The sequence below is a fragment of the Nicotiana attenuata genome, chromosome 6 (genome assembly GCF_001879085.1).
Source record: "Nicotiana attenuata strain UT chromosome 6, NIATTr2, whole genome shotgun sequence".
Classification (NCBI taxonomy): Eukaryota; Viridiplantae; Streptophyta; class Magnoliopsida; order Solanales; family Solanaceae; genus Nicotiana; species Nicotiana attenuata.
The window spans coordinates 79,156,594-79,170,221 of record NC_031994.1 but is presented as its reverse complement, the minus strand read 5'-3'; the positions used below and the strand labels follow the sequence as shown (position 1 = coordinate 79,170,221).

The following is a 13,628-nucleotide window of genomic DNA, read 5'->3' as shown; positions in this document are numbered from 1 at the left end:
GCTTCCAATTACACTCAATTCCATGCTGATCAAATAATTAATTGGCCAAACAAACATGCCAAGCTGTGTTATTACACCCAAATCAAATTCCTAGGTAGCTTTCATAATTTAAGATACAATTTTTCATGTGTTGGTATATGTTTAGCAAGAAGAACAAACCGATTAACCTATTATCTATGGGAGCGTCTATATGTGATTATTATTTTTATAAATATGGTCAAAAATAAATCTTTATTGTCTTTTATCGGCTTAAAAGAGAGGGAAAAATATTAATGTATTTTTAGCTTGTCTATTAATGTTTATTAATCTTTATTAAAGATTTATTAAAGTATTTTGGATTAGCTTAAAAGCTGGTCAAACCAGCTTAAAAATACTTTTTAGTTTGTTTGATTGTTTGGTAACTTCAAAAATAACTTTTAAGTAAGTGCTTTTAAGCCCAAATAAGCTAAAAGCAACAAGTTGGGCAACCCCAACTTTTTTTGTTTTAGCTTAAAAGCCAACTATCTTTGACCAAGTATTTTACCCTCTTATCCCTAATAATATATATTATTCCAAAAAATGTCCTTCACAACAAAATCCCAATTTAACTCTATTCTTTCCCGTTCTCTATTCCTGCGTCTTCCTCCATCTTGTATTTCATTTTGCTCTTTTTCTTTCTCGTTCTTCTCTAGTTGGCAACGCTTGATTTGATTCACTTTTTGAGTTTTTACTTAATCTTTTGTCCACAGCCACTCATCTAGTTGGGATTATCTAAAGTATTTCCCAACTATTTTCTTTCCATTTCATACTAACTTTTTTATATATCAATAATCATACGATTCAGATTGAGTCTTATTTTAGTTATATAAATAAGCCTAACTCCTCTCATAAATTGAAATTGAGGAGGTTCAATTGAAGTTTTAGCTTAATCTAGTATGTTAAATCATTTAATTTCCTTGTTATGTAAGCGAATGTGATATTCATTTCATATGTTTCCCCAGTAAGCTTGGAATTTTAAGAAATAAATAAAAATTTACGTGGTTGAAAGAAGTGAAAAATAAGAATTCAAGAATTATATTTATAATATTATTTTAGGTGGTCAGTTCAAATATTAATTATTTCGTATTTATATTAGTTTAAAATAAAATGTTATAGTAATAAGCTTCTTTATAATGTTAACAACTTTAAGGATATTTCAGTCATTTTAATAGAAAAAGTGCTTACCAGCACTTGTTTATCAAATATTTCAACAGCTTTTTTTCAGCTACAACACTTTTATCCAAACACGTAACTGCTTATTTATAAAACCAGCTCCAGCACTTAAAAGTACTTTTAAGCACCTTGTGCTTAAAAGCTACTTTTTTTAAGGGGAGAAATTCAAAAATAGCCAGATTTACCACCGGTCGTTGAAAAATAGCCAAGTTTCAAAAGTCATCGAAATTTAGCCACTTTAAATCTGAGCGAAAACACTGTTCAAAATCCGGAAAAATACGCCCGCAAATTTTACGGGAGTTCCAGCATAAGTATGCTTGAACTCCCGTAAATTTNTTAATTACGGAGTCCAAGATACTATAGCTAGGACTACCCGCAAATTTTACGGGAGTTCAAGCATAATTATGCTGGAACTCCCGTAAATTTTACGGGAGTTCCAGCAAGTATAATTGTCCGGTCTAATATACTGGAGTTTGGAGCACTGGTGCTCCAGTCTCCCCCAAATTTTACAGGAGTTAGCAAAGTATACCGGTCCAGCATAATATGCTGGAGTTCGTATACAAATGCACCAGAACTCCCGTATATTATACTGGACCGGTCCCTATTGCAGCAAAATAGTAGCTATTTTTCATTGACTTGATAAACGCTGGCTATTTTTCATTGACCAGTGTGAAAACTGACTATACCATGATATTTTAACTTTTTTAAGCCAATCCAAACGGGCTCATGGTCTTATTCACAATTTGAGAGGGAAATGCAAACTCTTTTTGGTCTTTTTTTCTTTCCCAGAGTAAACCGGCTAAATTAGCAAAATCGAAAAAGCTGGAGTATTACTGGATCAGGTTTGTTTGTACTATTGGACCAAATCTGGAGATGCACATAGTGTAGGGACCAAAATGTAAAATTTCAAGATTTCCCAATCTAATTTGAAAAACTAACATTGGCCGGCGAACCCAATTTTGAAATGAATCTTCTTCCGCCAAGTTTTTTGACAGTTGACCACCACTTTCCCTCTCTCCCTCGGCTTTGAGAAAATTTGAGATGTAAGTTCTCCTTCCTCTTTGGTAATCTTTACTTGTTAACATCTTCTCTTGCTTGCTTTATTTTTTACTCTATTTTGTGGGGTTGTTCTGAAAATTTTCTTTTTTAGGAAAAGATTTTGAGTAAAAAACCATAAAAGATGAAAATCTATCGTTACTGGGGAGTTGTAGGTCAATTATCTTCGGCTCATTTTACCAAATCCTTCTAACCTCAGCAACTGTTGTCAGTTTCTAAGGCATGTAAAGTGTGAGCTTTTGGAAAATATTAGTTTAAAATGTCAAATATCTAAATCATTCTTTTCACATGGGCCGTTAAGGGTAGTATTAGACCACCCACTTGACAGTATACAACAACAACAAACCTAGTGAAGTCCCACAAGTGGGGTTTGAGGAAGGTAGTGTGTACGCAAACCTTACACCTACCGAGCTTGGATAGACCCTCGGCTCAGGAAAGATGGAAAGAAACAGTGGAAACAAGCAATATCAACAACAAGGGCCACAAAGATAATAACAACAAACTAATAGCCAGAAAATAGATGGAAAGAAGCAGTAGCAGCAATCATGGACTGCAACACGATACTAAGAAACCGACGCGGAAGGTAATAGGAAAACAACGTGTAAAATTAGCAATCTAAGAACAGGAGAAAAAAACTATCAGACTAACCCTATAACCCCGGTATTGATCATAAATACGCTCGCTACTTACTAACCTTCGACCCTAATTCTCGACCTCCACGCCCTCCTATCAATTGTCATGTCCTCGGTAAGATGCAGCTGCACCATGTCCTGTCGGATCACCTCTCCCCAATACTTCCTTGGCCTCCCTCTACCTCTTCTCATGCCCACCAAAGCCAACCGCTCACACCTCCTTACTGGGGTATCTGAGTTTCTCCTCTTCAGATGTCCGAACCATCTAAACCTCGCTTTCCGCATCTTGTCCTCATGGAGGCCGCGTGCACCTTTACCCGAGTATCTTCCTTCCTAATCTTATCCCACCCAGTATGCTTGCACATCCATCTCAACATCCTCATTTCCGCTACTTTCATTTCCACCACTTGATAGTATATATCTCTAAATAAATTAATGTTACTTCACGAAGAGTATGAATTTCAGAGAATGGAGTGAACCAAGTACAAAGGTGAGATGTTTCCTCATACCAATAAAAAAGGCAAAGCTTTGAATGAATTATTGATGAGATATATTTTATGTTTTCTATTTATTTTATTGCGACAAATAGGGTACATGTATCATCTTCTTCTTAGTCAGTAAGAACAAATTGATCCTTAGGAGTGACATTGTGCCAGGAAAACTGGTAGGAAGTACATTATATTTAATCTACTAGCAAGGACAAAGAAATGATAAACTTATTGGCTAATAACTCAAGCATAGGGTTAATTTGATCATTCTCTTTGCCAGACTGCCTTAGTTTAAACATGTTTTTGCTAATTACGAAAACTACTCATACAAGTGTATGCATGATTATCAAGCCGTGTTGTCAAAGGCGCGCTTAAAGCGCGCTTAAGCCCTGAAGCGAGGCTCAAAACATGTTGAGCGCTTCGCCTCGCTTTGTGTGCGCTTTAGTGTCGCATCAAGGCTCTAAGGCATACTTTTCCTTGCCAATGAGTGTAATCCTGAAAAGCCGACATTAAACAATTGATATTTCACTTTCTCGTAAAAAAATTTCATTTTCTTTGTCCATATATTTATTATTCATGCTTTTAATTATTAGTCTTTGACTACATATACATATTTTTACTTTTTCTCCAGTTGCGCCTTTTTTCATTAAAGCCCACGCTTTATTTGCGATTTGCGCTTAAAGCCTCAGCGGATCTTAGAGCTTTTTTGCGCTTTTCGCCTTTGATAACACTGTTATCAAGTAAATTATTATGTTTTCAGAGAATTTGTATATCGCCATGCCAAGGCGGAAAGGAAAACCTCGTGCAAAAAGGGAGGTTGAAAAGGATGCTAATCAAGAGGAACATCAAGTGGAAAAGGAAGATGATATATTCAAGCAGGAAGGTATCATTTTTATTGTGCAAATGTTTGTCTGTTTTAACATTTGGAAGAAAAAGTATGTTGGTTATTTTTGAAAAAGGAAATTTTGTGAGAGGAAACAAGGCAAGGACAACAGCTGCAATTATTAATTGGGCTGCAGAAATCCTGAAGCAGGAAATATTATTTTGCTTGGTTGCAAGTCGTATGCGTGAAGCTATATTACAAAATACACATCTTTTATCCATTTTTCGTATTATTTTGGTTGATTTCATCAAATAAGTGCTCTGTGTGACTAATTGGTTCTGTTATTTCTTTTCCTGCAAGCTGAAGAAAGAGGTAAAATATATCAATTTGCTTGGTCTAATACCTTCCATTTATGTGATGCTTTTTGAACGTAAGAGAAGGTTATGAAAACTGAAGATGAATTTCATAAGAAAAGCTAAATGTAGAAGGAAAATATTTCTAGTCTGTGTTTGAGTTGGAATTTTTGAAGTGAAAGGAAAGTGGATATCAGATGATGTTTGAAAGAATGTAACTGCAAAGTGCTTAAAACATGGTTCTGTTTTGTCCCTGATGAATTTTAATTTTCACATTACCATCATGATTGTATCTCAGCAAATATGTCATTCACCTTATTGTTACTGAATCACTATCTATTTTTCAGCTGAACGTCAAAGTGCTGCTATCAGGGCTATTCGTGATATGGAGATTGAACAGTTACGAACTATGATGCGATTGCTACGATCAAATTTTAGTAATGAACAACTTCAAGTTCCAGTAATGCAATTTTTTGAGGAAAAGTTTCCAAACCTGGCTATTGTAAGGAAGGAGAAACATGACCAGTATGAAGTGCAATGGAAAGACGATGATGGTAATTTAAGCATGGACCAGTTTGATGGAAGGAATCTACCTACTTCTCTTCTTCATAAACTGTCCAAAGTGTATCCTGATTGCTCCAGTGCCATGCCATTATTTGGTGGATTTGAATTCTCAAATAAATCTGGTATCTTTAAATCTCTTTTTGGCCATCCTTATATGATATATCTAGACACTCTAGTTTATTTCTTCTGACTTAATTCAACTACATTTTGGCAGTTAAAACAGCCTTTTGTGGTGCCGAAAACCTGCAGATCAAGGGATTTGTATGTTCTATTGCAGTTCATTCTACTATTTCCCGCGGTTTATGTCATTGTGCAATTCATTTCGCAATACCACATTTCGAGTAACTTAGGTTGCACTGGTGTTCCTTTTTTGGCTGCTGGCTAAACTCTTGCATTTAAGATTTGGAAGTTGATGTGCCCTCAAGATGATTTCAACACTTGCTTATTCTTCTTTGTTCCTTATTTGCTATCTTTTTTTTCTTCCTGTGAAGGTCTTGGAAGAGCTATCTGATACCCAAATGCTCGATCTGGCGGATACTATTCAGACACCCGGTGTATGTAGCTATAATATAATTTCTGTGCACTTTGTTGTTACACTTTTGTTTGCATTATCTTTTTCTTTACTCACCGATTAAAAAAACATCTAAATAATGGGATAGATGAAGCATTGTATTTCCTTCCTTTTTTATTTCTCTATCTGGATGACTGAACCTCTAGGTCCTCTCTTGAGATATACCATCGTTATTTAGTTTATTATGCTTTAGGAACAATGTTATGAACTAGTGGCATTACTTATGTAAGTGTGTGATGGTTTAATGAAGTGACTTTAATGAAACTAATTTCATTCCAAAGTTGCACGCAGTTTCCTGTTGATGTCTTCTTGAGTGTTTCGTGCTAGAGGCCATATTGATGCTGTAACATTTTTTTTACTACAGGCATATAGTAGCAGATTGTCTGTTGGGATGACTCCCAAAACTTTAAGGCTGCCTAAGCCTGGGGAAATGCTTCTATCTGTCCACGGCTCTCCTCTTGGTGTTTACAAAGAAGACAACATGGAAGCAATACATGGTATGGGCCTATATGAGAGATGACTTTGGTCATTAGGAAGTTCATGAAGAAGTACTCTGTTTCACTTACCAAATCTGCTTTTCCTTTTAATTATTCTGAGTATCAATTTCCTGCTGTGACAAATCTGGACCATTTCATTGTATGTGCTCGTGGTTTTTCCTTGTTTCCACTTTCCTAATAAAGTGTTACTTTGTGCTGCAGAGTCGGAAGATGGAGGAAATGACTCAACGTAATCTTCTAGTATAGCAGTAGAAGATACAGTTTATCTGATCGTAATGTTTGAACTCATCATCAAGACTGATTCGTGCTCTTAATGTTATTGAAAAAGTTCATAAAGTCCTTTGCCAGCCTCCTTATAACTTGTTCTGTCCCTTTTTCTGTATTCTCTTTTCACCTTTCCTTTGCTCGACTAGAGGTTGGCAGGGTTCGTCTGACTACTTTCGTGAAGCTATGCAGCTGGAAAAGTGGTCCTTGTATATAATTTTGTAAGAGCAGACAAGATCTTTAGATTTTAGATGGTCAAGTTCTTAAATACTTTGTGTTTTTAGTGTTAGCTCTAGTTTATCTGCATTGTTTAACTGTCCTTTTTTCTTATATAAACCTTTCTTGCAAACCTGTCTGCCTTAGGATGAATCTGGAAATGATATAGGATGTTCAACTAGTTGGAACTTGATAAGGAACTTCTTAGACAGCAGGAAAAAAGACAACCAAAGATCCCTTATAAAAAAAGTTAGGTCAACAAAAGCAGTGTCAACTTCCCCAGTAGATATTAACCATCATCGTGCAAATAATTTCAACTAGAAATTAACTACTTATAAAATAAGAATATCAAAGTTAATCATTTCGCCTGAACCTTTTTTCTGTAAATAGATGAATGTTTAAGTATCTAAGAATATTAATACGTTTCGACTTTGATATAGTCTCATCTGAACGTGGCTGTCTAGCTTACTTGTAGGTAAACTAAAACTGAGAAGTTATATTCCTTAGGGTTGATTCTCCACTTAAAATTCAGATGAGTCATTAATGCACTGTCGTCAAAACTCGTTATATAGCTTACCTACCTTTACATTTTCTTGCTATTAGGTGAAAGAGGCCGAGAATTAATTAACTAAACTTTAAAATAACAATTAAAAAAAAAGGAGAAACAATTGTCAATCTAACTTATATATATCACAGTACGTGAAAGAGGTTTTTACTTGTATAGGCAGAGAAGTTTGTAATAAGTTGTTGATCAGAAACAATAGCGTACTGAGTTAGTAACAACAATGTCAGAAAATCAGAGGATACATCCAGTTGTGGACATGGAAGCACCACCAGCACCACCACCAACACGTCCATTAGTGCCACGAGTCTCGTTTAAATCAGAAAAAGGCGATCCATCGCAGCTTCAGCAGCCAATAATAAACCAGCCATTTAGACGTACCGTTCCTGTAATGTATCCAAGACCACATAATAAGAAGAGAAGTTGCTTTTGCAAATGCATTTGCTGGACAATTAGCCTAATCATACTCTTACTTATCATAATTGCAGCAATTGGTGGCATTCTTTACCTTGTTTTCAAACCAAAGATACCTCAGTACTCTGTGGATAACCTCAGAATATCAGACTTAAGGCTCAATTTTGACATGAGCCTATATGCTAGATTTAATGTAAGAATCACTGCTGTCAATCCCAACAAGAAGATAGGAATCTACTATGAGAAAGGAAGTCGTTTGAGCGTGTGGTACAAGAATACACAGCTATGTCAAGGGTCTATACCAAAGTTCTATCAAGGTCACCAGAACAAAACAGTACTCGACGTGGCCTTAACTGGGCAATCACAATATGGTAATACATTGATGTCTGCTATTCAAGAGGCAGCACAAACTGGAAGAATACCATTAGATCTTAAGATTAAAGTTCCAGTTAGTGTTAAACTTGGGAAGCTCAAGTTGAGAAAGGTGAAGATATTGGGAGATTGCTTGCTGATTGTTGATAGCCTCTCTGCTAATAGTTTGGTCAGAATTAAGGCCAGTACTTGTAAGTTTGGGTTGAAGCTCTAAATGCTTCTGCATTGTGTTTTACATATTTGTTATTTACTTAGATTTTTAGTTATGTTACTTTGTATTTTATTATTTTTTGGGATCTCTACACATGTCTGTGAGAAGATTTTGTCCATGGACATTTGGAGAATTCTATCACATTCATCCGCACACTATCATCTATGTTTGTTTCTCTATTATTCATATCTATAACCAAACACTGGATGTTGCTTACTTCTTGGTTTGTCGCAATTTATGTCAAAAAAACCTCTCATTAGTGCTTAGGTTTTGTTCTTCCTAAGTAGATTAAGGATTGATGTTGTGCTCCTACTCAGAGACAGACCTATGCTATACAGAGAGGGGCCACCGTCACCTGTAAAGTTCGGCAAAAGTTCCATAGTTACAAGTATATGTCTTTATGAAATACTGATATATTAATAGTGGGCACCCCATATACAAAGCAAATTTTGGTTGAATCCAAAAGTGCACGCAACCTTCAAATCCTGGGTCCGCCTCTGCTCCTACTTGACACTTTCGAAGCAAAGAACTAAATGTAGAAGGCAAATGATTAAGATAATTGAGGGGTCATATTATCTTAAGAAGCATCATAGCTAACAATAGCAGCTGCAATATACAAGGCATGAATTGCATAAAAGCCCATAAAACATCAACTAGTCTGATATATACAAGTGTAGTACTAAGCAAGTTTCACAATTTTTTTGTCCAAGCGAAGCGCCAAGCTTGGGTATCTCAACCTCTCTTTCAACAGAAAATTATCAGATGACAAAATTATAGGCTAAGTTTCAGTGAGCCAATATGGAGCCTCAGGCTTGGAATAAAAATGTTGGTGTTAACGTGACTAATCACCAACCAAGGCTCGCGGTCTATGCTCTATAGTAAACAGGGACATTCCTGTCTGTGAAACAGCTCTAACAAATGCCATGTTTGCAGTAATAGTAGGAGCATGCCAGTAATCACCGGTCCCAAAAACAACCTTGTTTTTTAACGCCAGTTTTCTAGTTGTTGGAAGGCTCATCAGCCGTTCTGACGGGCAATCTGGAACAACCCTGTTTGAGTTAATCAAATGATTAGCATATGGAATTCAAGTTACAAATAAAAATGCAAAATGAAATTTCAGAAAAAAGAAGAGTGGAGAGGAAGAAAAAAAATCGAGTGCAAGTCTTGACAAGCTCATTAAATCGCCACATAAATCTATGCCCCGCACAAATATGTGACATAATTTATGCCCTCAAATTAATATCCTTGCTGTCTGGATAAACATAAAATTTAATCTACCTATCCACATAGATTTTCTACTAAATTGTGTATTTGCAATAAATATTACCCCTTTCCTTAATTGAGGAACAAGTGTTACTAACTTAATGTACCATCATGAGATTCAGGTTCGCAATTGTAACAGACTGATCAGAGGACTATGCCAGGAAATTCTATAACGTACTGGATACCAATGATGTTTATCATGCAGGAGTAGCTAGCAAAATTTACCTAAAATTTGAACTCATATAGAAAGGAAAACAAAAATGTCAGATTAGAGGATGTCAAGTAATTCATATCTTTCTTCCTTTTTCTAATTCTGGAGGTAAAAGGGGTGGGGATCCACAGAGCGTGTACTGTTGATTGTTAGGATTTTTGCAATAAAGTTGTAGGCAAAGAAAATTTGTTGTAGCTTGTAAGAGACATACTGAAACTTATCAAAAATTCACCTAAGATGTTTCAGAAACTGCTTGGCTCTAGTCTTCTCATTAGGCCCACCACACATTGAAATAAGCTCCTGAAATTCTGAACAAACACTTTCACAAACTATGCCTCTTTTTTGCAATATTACAGGCATCAGCTCCTTGTGGATTGGCTTTTCCATTTCAGTATTCACCTGGTGGAAACCGAGTACAACATAAACCAAAAAATGTTGTTACAATGGTTGCCAAATGCAAAAGTACAGTGGTTAAGCTAATAGTTTATGAGTGTTCATGGTTCATATAATAAGGAGATTTCTTTAGGACAGAAAACAAAGAGGAAAGAAAAAAAGGCAGCCCGGTGCACTAAGCTCCCGCTATGCGCGGGGTTCGGAGGAAGTACCGGACCACAAGGGTCTATTGTACGCAGCCTTACCCTACATTTCTGCAAGAGGTTGTTTCCACAGCTCGAACCCGTGACCTCTTGGTCACATGGCAGCAACTTTAAAGTTACACCAAGGCTCCTCTTCACAGAAAACAAAGAGGACCTCAGATATAAGCAGTTGGTCATTTCCAACTCAGTGCGGAGTTTAGTGCCTAACGATTGAATCATACTATTAACTTCCCCAAGATAAGGAATGCTAAAACTAGCAATTTGTTAAACTTATATATTCCAGGTAGTATAAATATGTGTGTTTGACTCAAAAGTTATCAGATACTTTTTAAGCAAATCAATCGAAAGAAATGAACAGGTAAATCATAGCCAATCATAATTAATCACTGAATCAGAAGAAAAATTTGAGATGTATGAATCATCCATTGGAGAATGGTATGGACGGGATTTTATTCATCATAATAGTTTGATCTGCCTCTCCTTAGAGAGGTTCAGGATCTTACATTTATCTTGTTCATCGCCCCGTTTATGGAGCATATACTACCATTTTTCTGTTTTCTAGCCCAGTCGAAGAAGAAGCCCCCCTTGAAGGTTCTCTTTCTTGGTATTTATAGCTTCAAACTCTGTGAGCTGGTCACGAGCTGTCATAGTTTAATCGAGGAGACATCCTCCTGTCGCGAAAGGGCCGTGACCCCCTTGTTCGCCAGACAAACAGCTGTCATGAATTTTAAGTCAGTTGCGTTGTAGGACGGGGCCGGCTCCGTGGCTGTCGTATGGTCAAATTTTTACCAATACAATGAGTAGTGATAGTTTCTTGATTAAACCAATTTTATCATAAACAACTAACTATAGTACGTGGTTGCATAAATAGTTAATTTTTTACGGCTACTAACCAACCAGTTATTTAATACCCGAAACCTAATTGACATTGACCTCAAACTTAACCTTACGTTGAGAAATGGATTATATCGAAAACATTTATAGTTCTGACACTACACATTTTATCATCTGGAAATTCATGAAATCAAAAATTTCTATACGAAGCACCAGTATCATTTTTTGACTAAACATGATTTTATTGTTTGAAAAAGTTATTATTAAATCCCCACCACTTTTTAGGCACTTTGTAGCCCCCGACGGAAGTACACTGGATTAAGAGTTCTGTTTTTAAATATAATTTAAAGGTTTCACACACTTTTTGTCCGAAGTTATAGAATAACATTTTTTCTATTGTAGAATGTTGAAAATATTTGGAAGTATTGCACTGATAATATAATACTACATAGGAATCAGCCTCTAATGTTTGTATGTGAGTATTTGCCTACATAATACCCCTTGGGGTGCAACCTTTCACTGGACCCTGCCTGAATGTGGATACTTGTACATCGGGCTACCCTTTTCGCTTTATATTCAAATGATAAAAGGCTTAACCATAATCCATACTTATATTAAATTAAATAATTTAATCATAATGAAAATTTAAAGAATACATATTAGTTGATGACAGTTAATAAAAATTTATATATAAAATACTCTACGTTTCGCATTCATTTACATGAGTCGTGTTTCACCAAAGGCATTCTCCTTTTGTTAGGGCCCTACTTGTAATTTCTTAAGACTAAAACCAAGTTAACTAGTGCCTACTGAAGTCGTGGCACTGTGTTTTAGAAAGAAAAAAAAATTAAATCATATTGGGTTTGTTGTCGACTTTGTCGTCTTAGATATTGGTTAAATCAACCTTACAAAGTAAAATGAGATGGTTGAATTGAGATGGAATTTTTTTAATTTTCAATACCCTATCCAATGTGAATCACGTAAATGTCTGGTCAAAGCAAGGAAATAGAAGTAAAAGCGAACAATGTTGCACACGCAATTTGGATGAGAAAAAAGACGCCAAATATAGACAAATCATGACACAAGCCTCACTTATTGTCCTTAGAGTTTCTTTTCTGCTGGGACAAAAATGGACTGACGCAATAAATGCCAAGAAATCAGCAAAAACAAAAAGACATTCAAAATTGAAAATCTAAAATGAACATGCCTTAATTATATGCAACTTAATTATTTCAGTGAATATTAATTTTTTTCTAGTGATTTTTCATACCCCTCCGGTCCAAAATAAGTGATTTTTTGGATGTTTTCACACAAATTAAGAAATTCACCTTTTAGCACTAATTAGCAATGGAATTGACCATATTAACCTTTACTATCTCACATAAACACTCCTAACACATATTCCAACACCATTTACTTCAAGGATAATGTAGGAAAAAAATAATTAATTCATTATTGAAATCTGGAAAAATCACTTATTTTGGACCACAAGAAAAAGGCCAAAAAATCACTTATTTTGGACCGAAGGATCGCTAGACTGAAGGGAGCCGTGGCGTAACGGGAAAAGTTGTTGTTATGTGACCAGGAGGTCACAGGTTCAAGCCGCGGAGAGAGCCTCTTGCAGAGATGTAGGATAAGACTGTATACAATAGACCCTTCTGGTTCGGTCCTTTCCGGACCCCGCGCATAGCAAAAGCTTAGTGTACCTGGCTGTCCTTTATTGACCACTAGACTACAGCTAACTCTTTTCCACCTTCTTGATCCAATATTCTAGTAAATTTTACTTCCATAAAACAATGCGCATTTGAGTCTTATCTTCTTAAGAAAGTTCTTTTCAAATATGCATGCATCTCGTTTTCCACTTATTTTTGAACTTCCCATATAGAAAAAAATGCCAGAAAAGAAGGGTGAGTGATGAATGTCTCCTTTGGTTTTTGCAGTGGCAGCTCTCCCCAAGTTTACACTAAAAAATTACAGAAACGTTTAAAAAAACCTAGACTTATGTGCAAACTTCCACGAGTAATTAATGCAGGAAACCTGCCAAATTTAACTAACAGTTGGCATCAATCTTTTCTTGATTCTTCAGCTTTTAAAACTAATTAATTACTTTACTGTATCACTTATCAATTCTGCATATATGACATTCCATCTATGATTAAATAATCACTACAACTACCCTTTGGGGACCTGATTTTTATGGGAACTACAAAATTTCTTGAAATAAAATTAGTCAAACGTAAACACAAAAGTCAATAATTTTAGGTTAGGAAAATTGTTAATATACATACCTTATGCAAATGAGCATCTAAAGCAAGCTTACTGTTACGAGTTTACAGCCTCATTCAAAATTACTACAATGTAATATCATCCCAAAAAAGAAACTGTACTAATGTTAATATATTAACAGATGATCTGTAAACCACAAAAAAAAAAAAAAAATATTACTGTACGTATTTATTATTTGTGGCCCCAGAGTGTTAGGCAATTTCAGATTCTTCTCATTCTTTACC

At 35.6% G+C, this 13,628-nt stretch overlaps 3 protein-coding genes across 3 annotated transcripts; 2 read left to right on the top strand and 1 right to left on the bottom strand.

The window, feature by feature from the left end:
- LOC109227314 lies at positions 2,120-6,753 on the top strand. The gene is made up of 7 exons (XM_019392428.1): positions 2,120-2,234; positions 4,128-4,250; positions 4,891-5,229; positions 5,322-5,368; positions 5,599-5,661; positions 6,043-6,175; positions 6,377-6,753. Exons 2-7 carry the CDS (start codon positions 4,145-4,147, stop codon positions 6,406-6,408), a joined length of 720 nt encoding a protein of 239 aa, XP_019247973.1. The 5' UTR covers positions 2,120-2,234; positions 4,128-4,144; the 3' UTR covers positions 6,409-6,753.
- LOC109228334 (protein YLS9-like) lies at positions 7,363-8,430 on the top strand. Its single transcript, XM_019393485.1, has one exon. The coding sequence runs from the start codon at positions 7,441-7,443 to the stop codon at positions 8,215-8,217; it is 777 nt and encodes a 258-aa protein (XP_019249030.1). The 5' UTR covers positions 7,363-7,440; the 3' UTR covers positions 8,218-8,430.
- On the bottom strand, positions 8,765-10,116 carry LOC109228333 (UPF0415 protein C7orf25 homolog). The gene is made up of 2 exons (XM_019393484.1): positions 9,921-10,116; positions 8,765-9,263 (listed from the first exon to the last, which is right to left on the bottom strand). The coding sequence occupies exons 1-2, from the start codon at positions 10,073-10,075 to the stop codon at positions 9,056-9,058; spliced, it is 363 nt and encodes a 120-aa protein (XP_019249029.1). The 5' UTR covers positions 10,076-10,116; the 3' UTR covers positions 8,765-9,055.

What these genes read in the sequence shown, in the direction of transcription:
- LOC109227314 (XM_019392428.1), top strand. Translation starts at nt 4,145, where the DNA reads ATGCCAAGGCGGAAAGGAAAACCTCGTGCAAAAAGGGAGGTTGAAAAG. An exon ending in ACCTGCAGATCAAGGGATTT is followed by an intron (nt 5,369 to 5,598) that starts GTATGTTCTATT and finishes CTTCCTGTGAAG; the next exon opens with GTCTTGGAAGAGCTATCTGA. An exon ending in CAACATGGAAGCAATACATG is followed by an intron (nt 6,176 to 6,376) that starts GTATGGGCCTAT and finishes TTTGTGCTGCAG; the next exon opens with AGTCGGAAGATGGAGGAAAT.
- LOC109228334 (XM_019393485.1), top strand. Translation starts at nt 7,441, where the DNA reads ATGTCAGAAAATCAGAGGATACATCCAGTTGTGGACATGGAAGCACCA.
- LOC109228333 (XM_019393484.1), bottom strand. Translation starts at nt 10,075, where the DNA reads ATGGAAAAGCCAATCCACAAGGAGCTGATGCCTGTAATATTGCAAAAA. An exon ending in CAGTTTCTGAAACATCTTAG is followed by an intron (nt 9,264 to 9,920) that starts GTGAATTTTTGA and finishes TAACTCAAACAG; the next exon opens with GGTTGTTCCAGATTGCCCGT.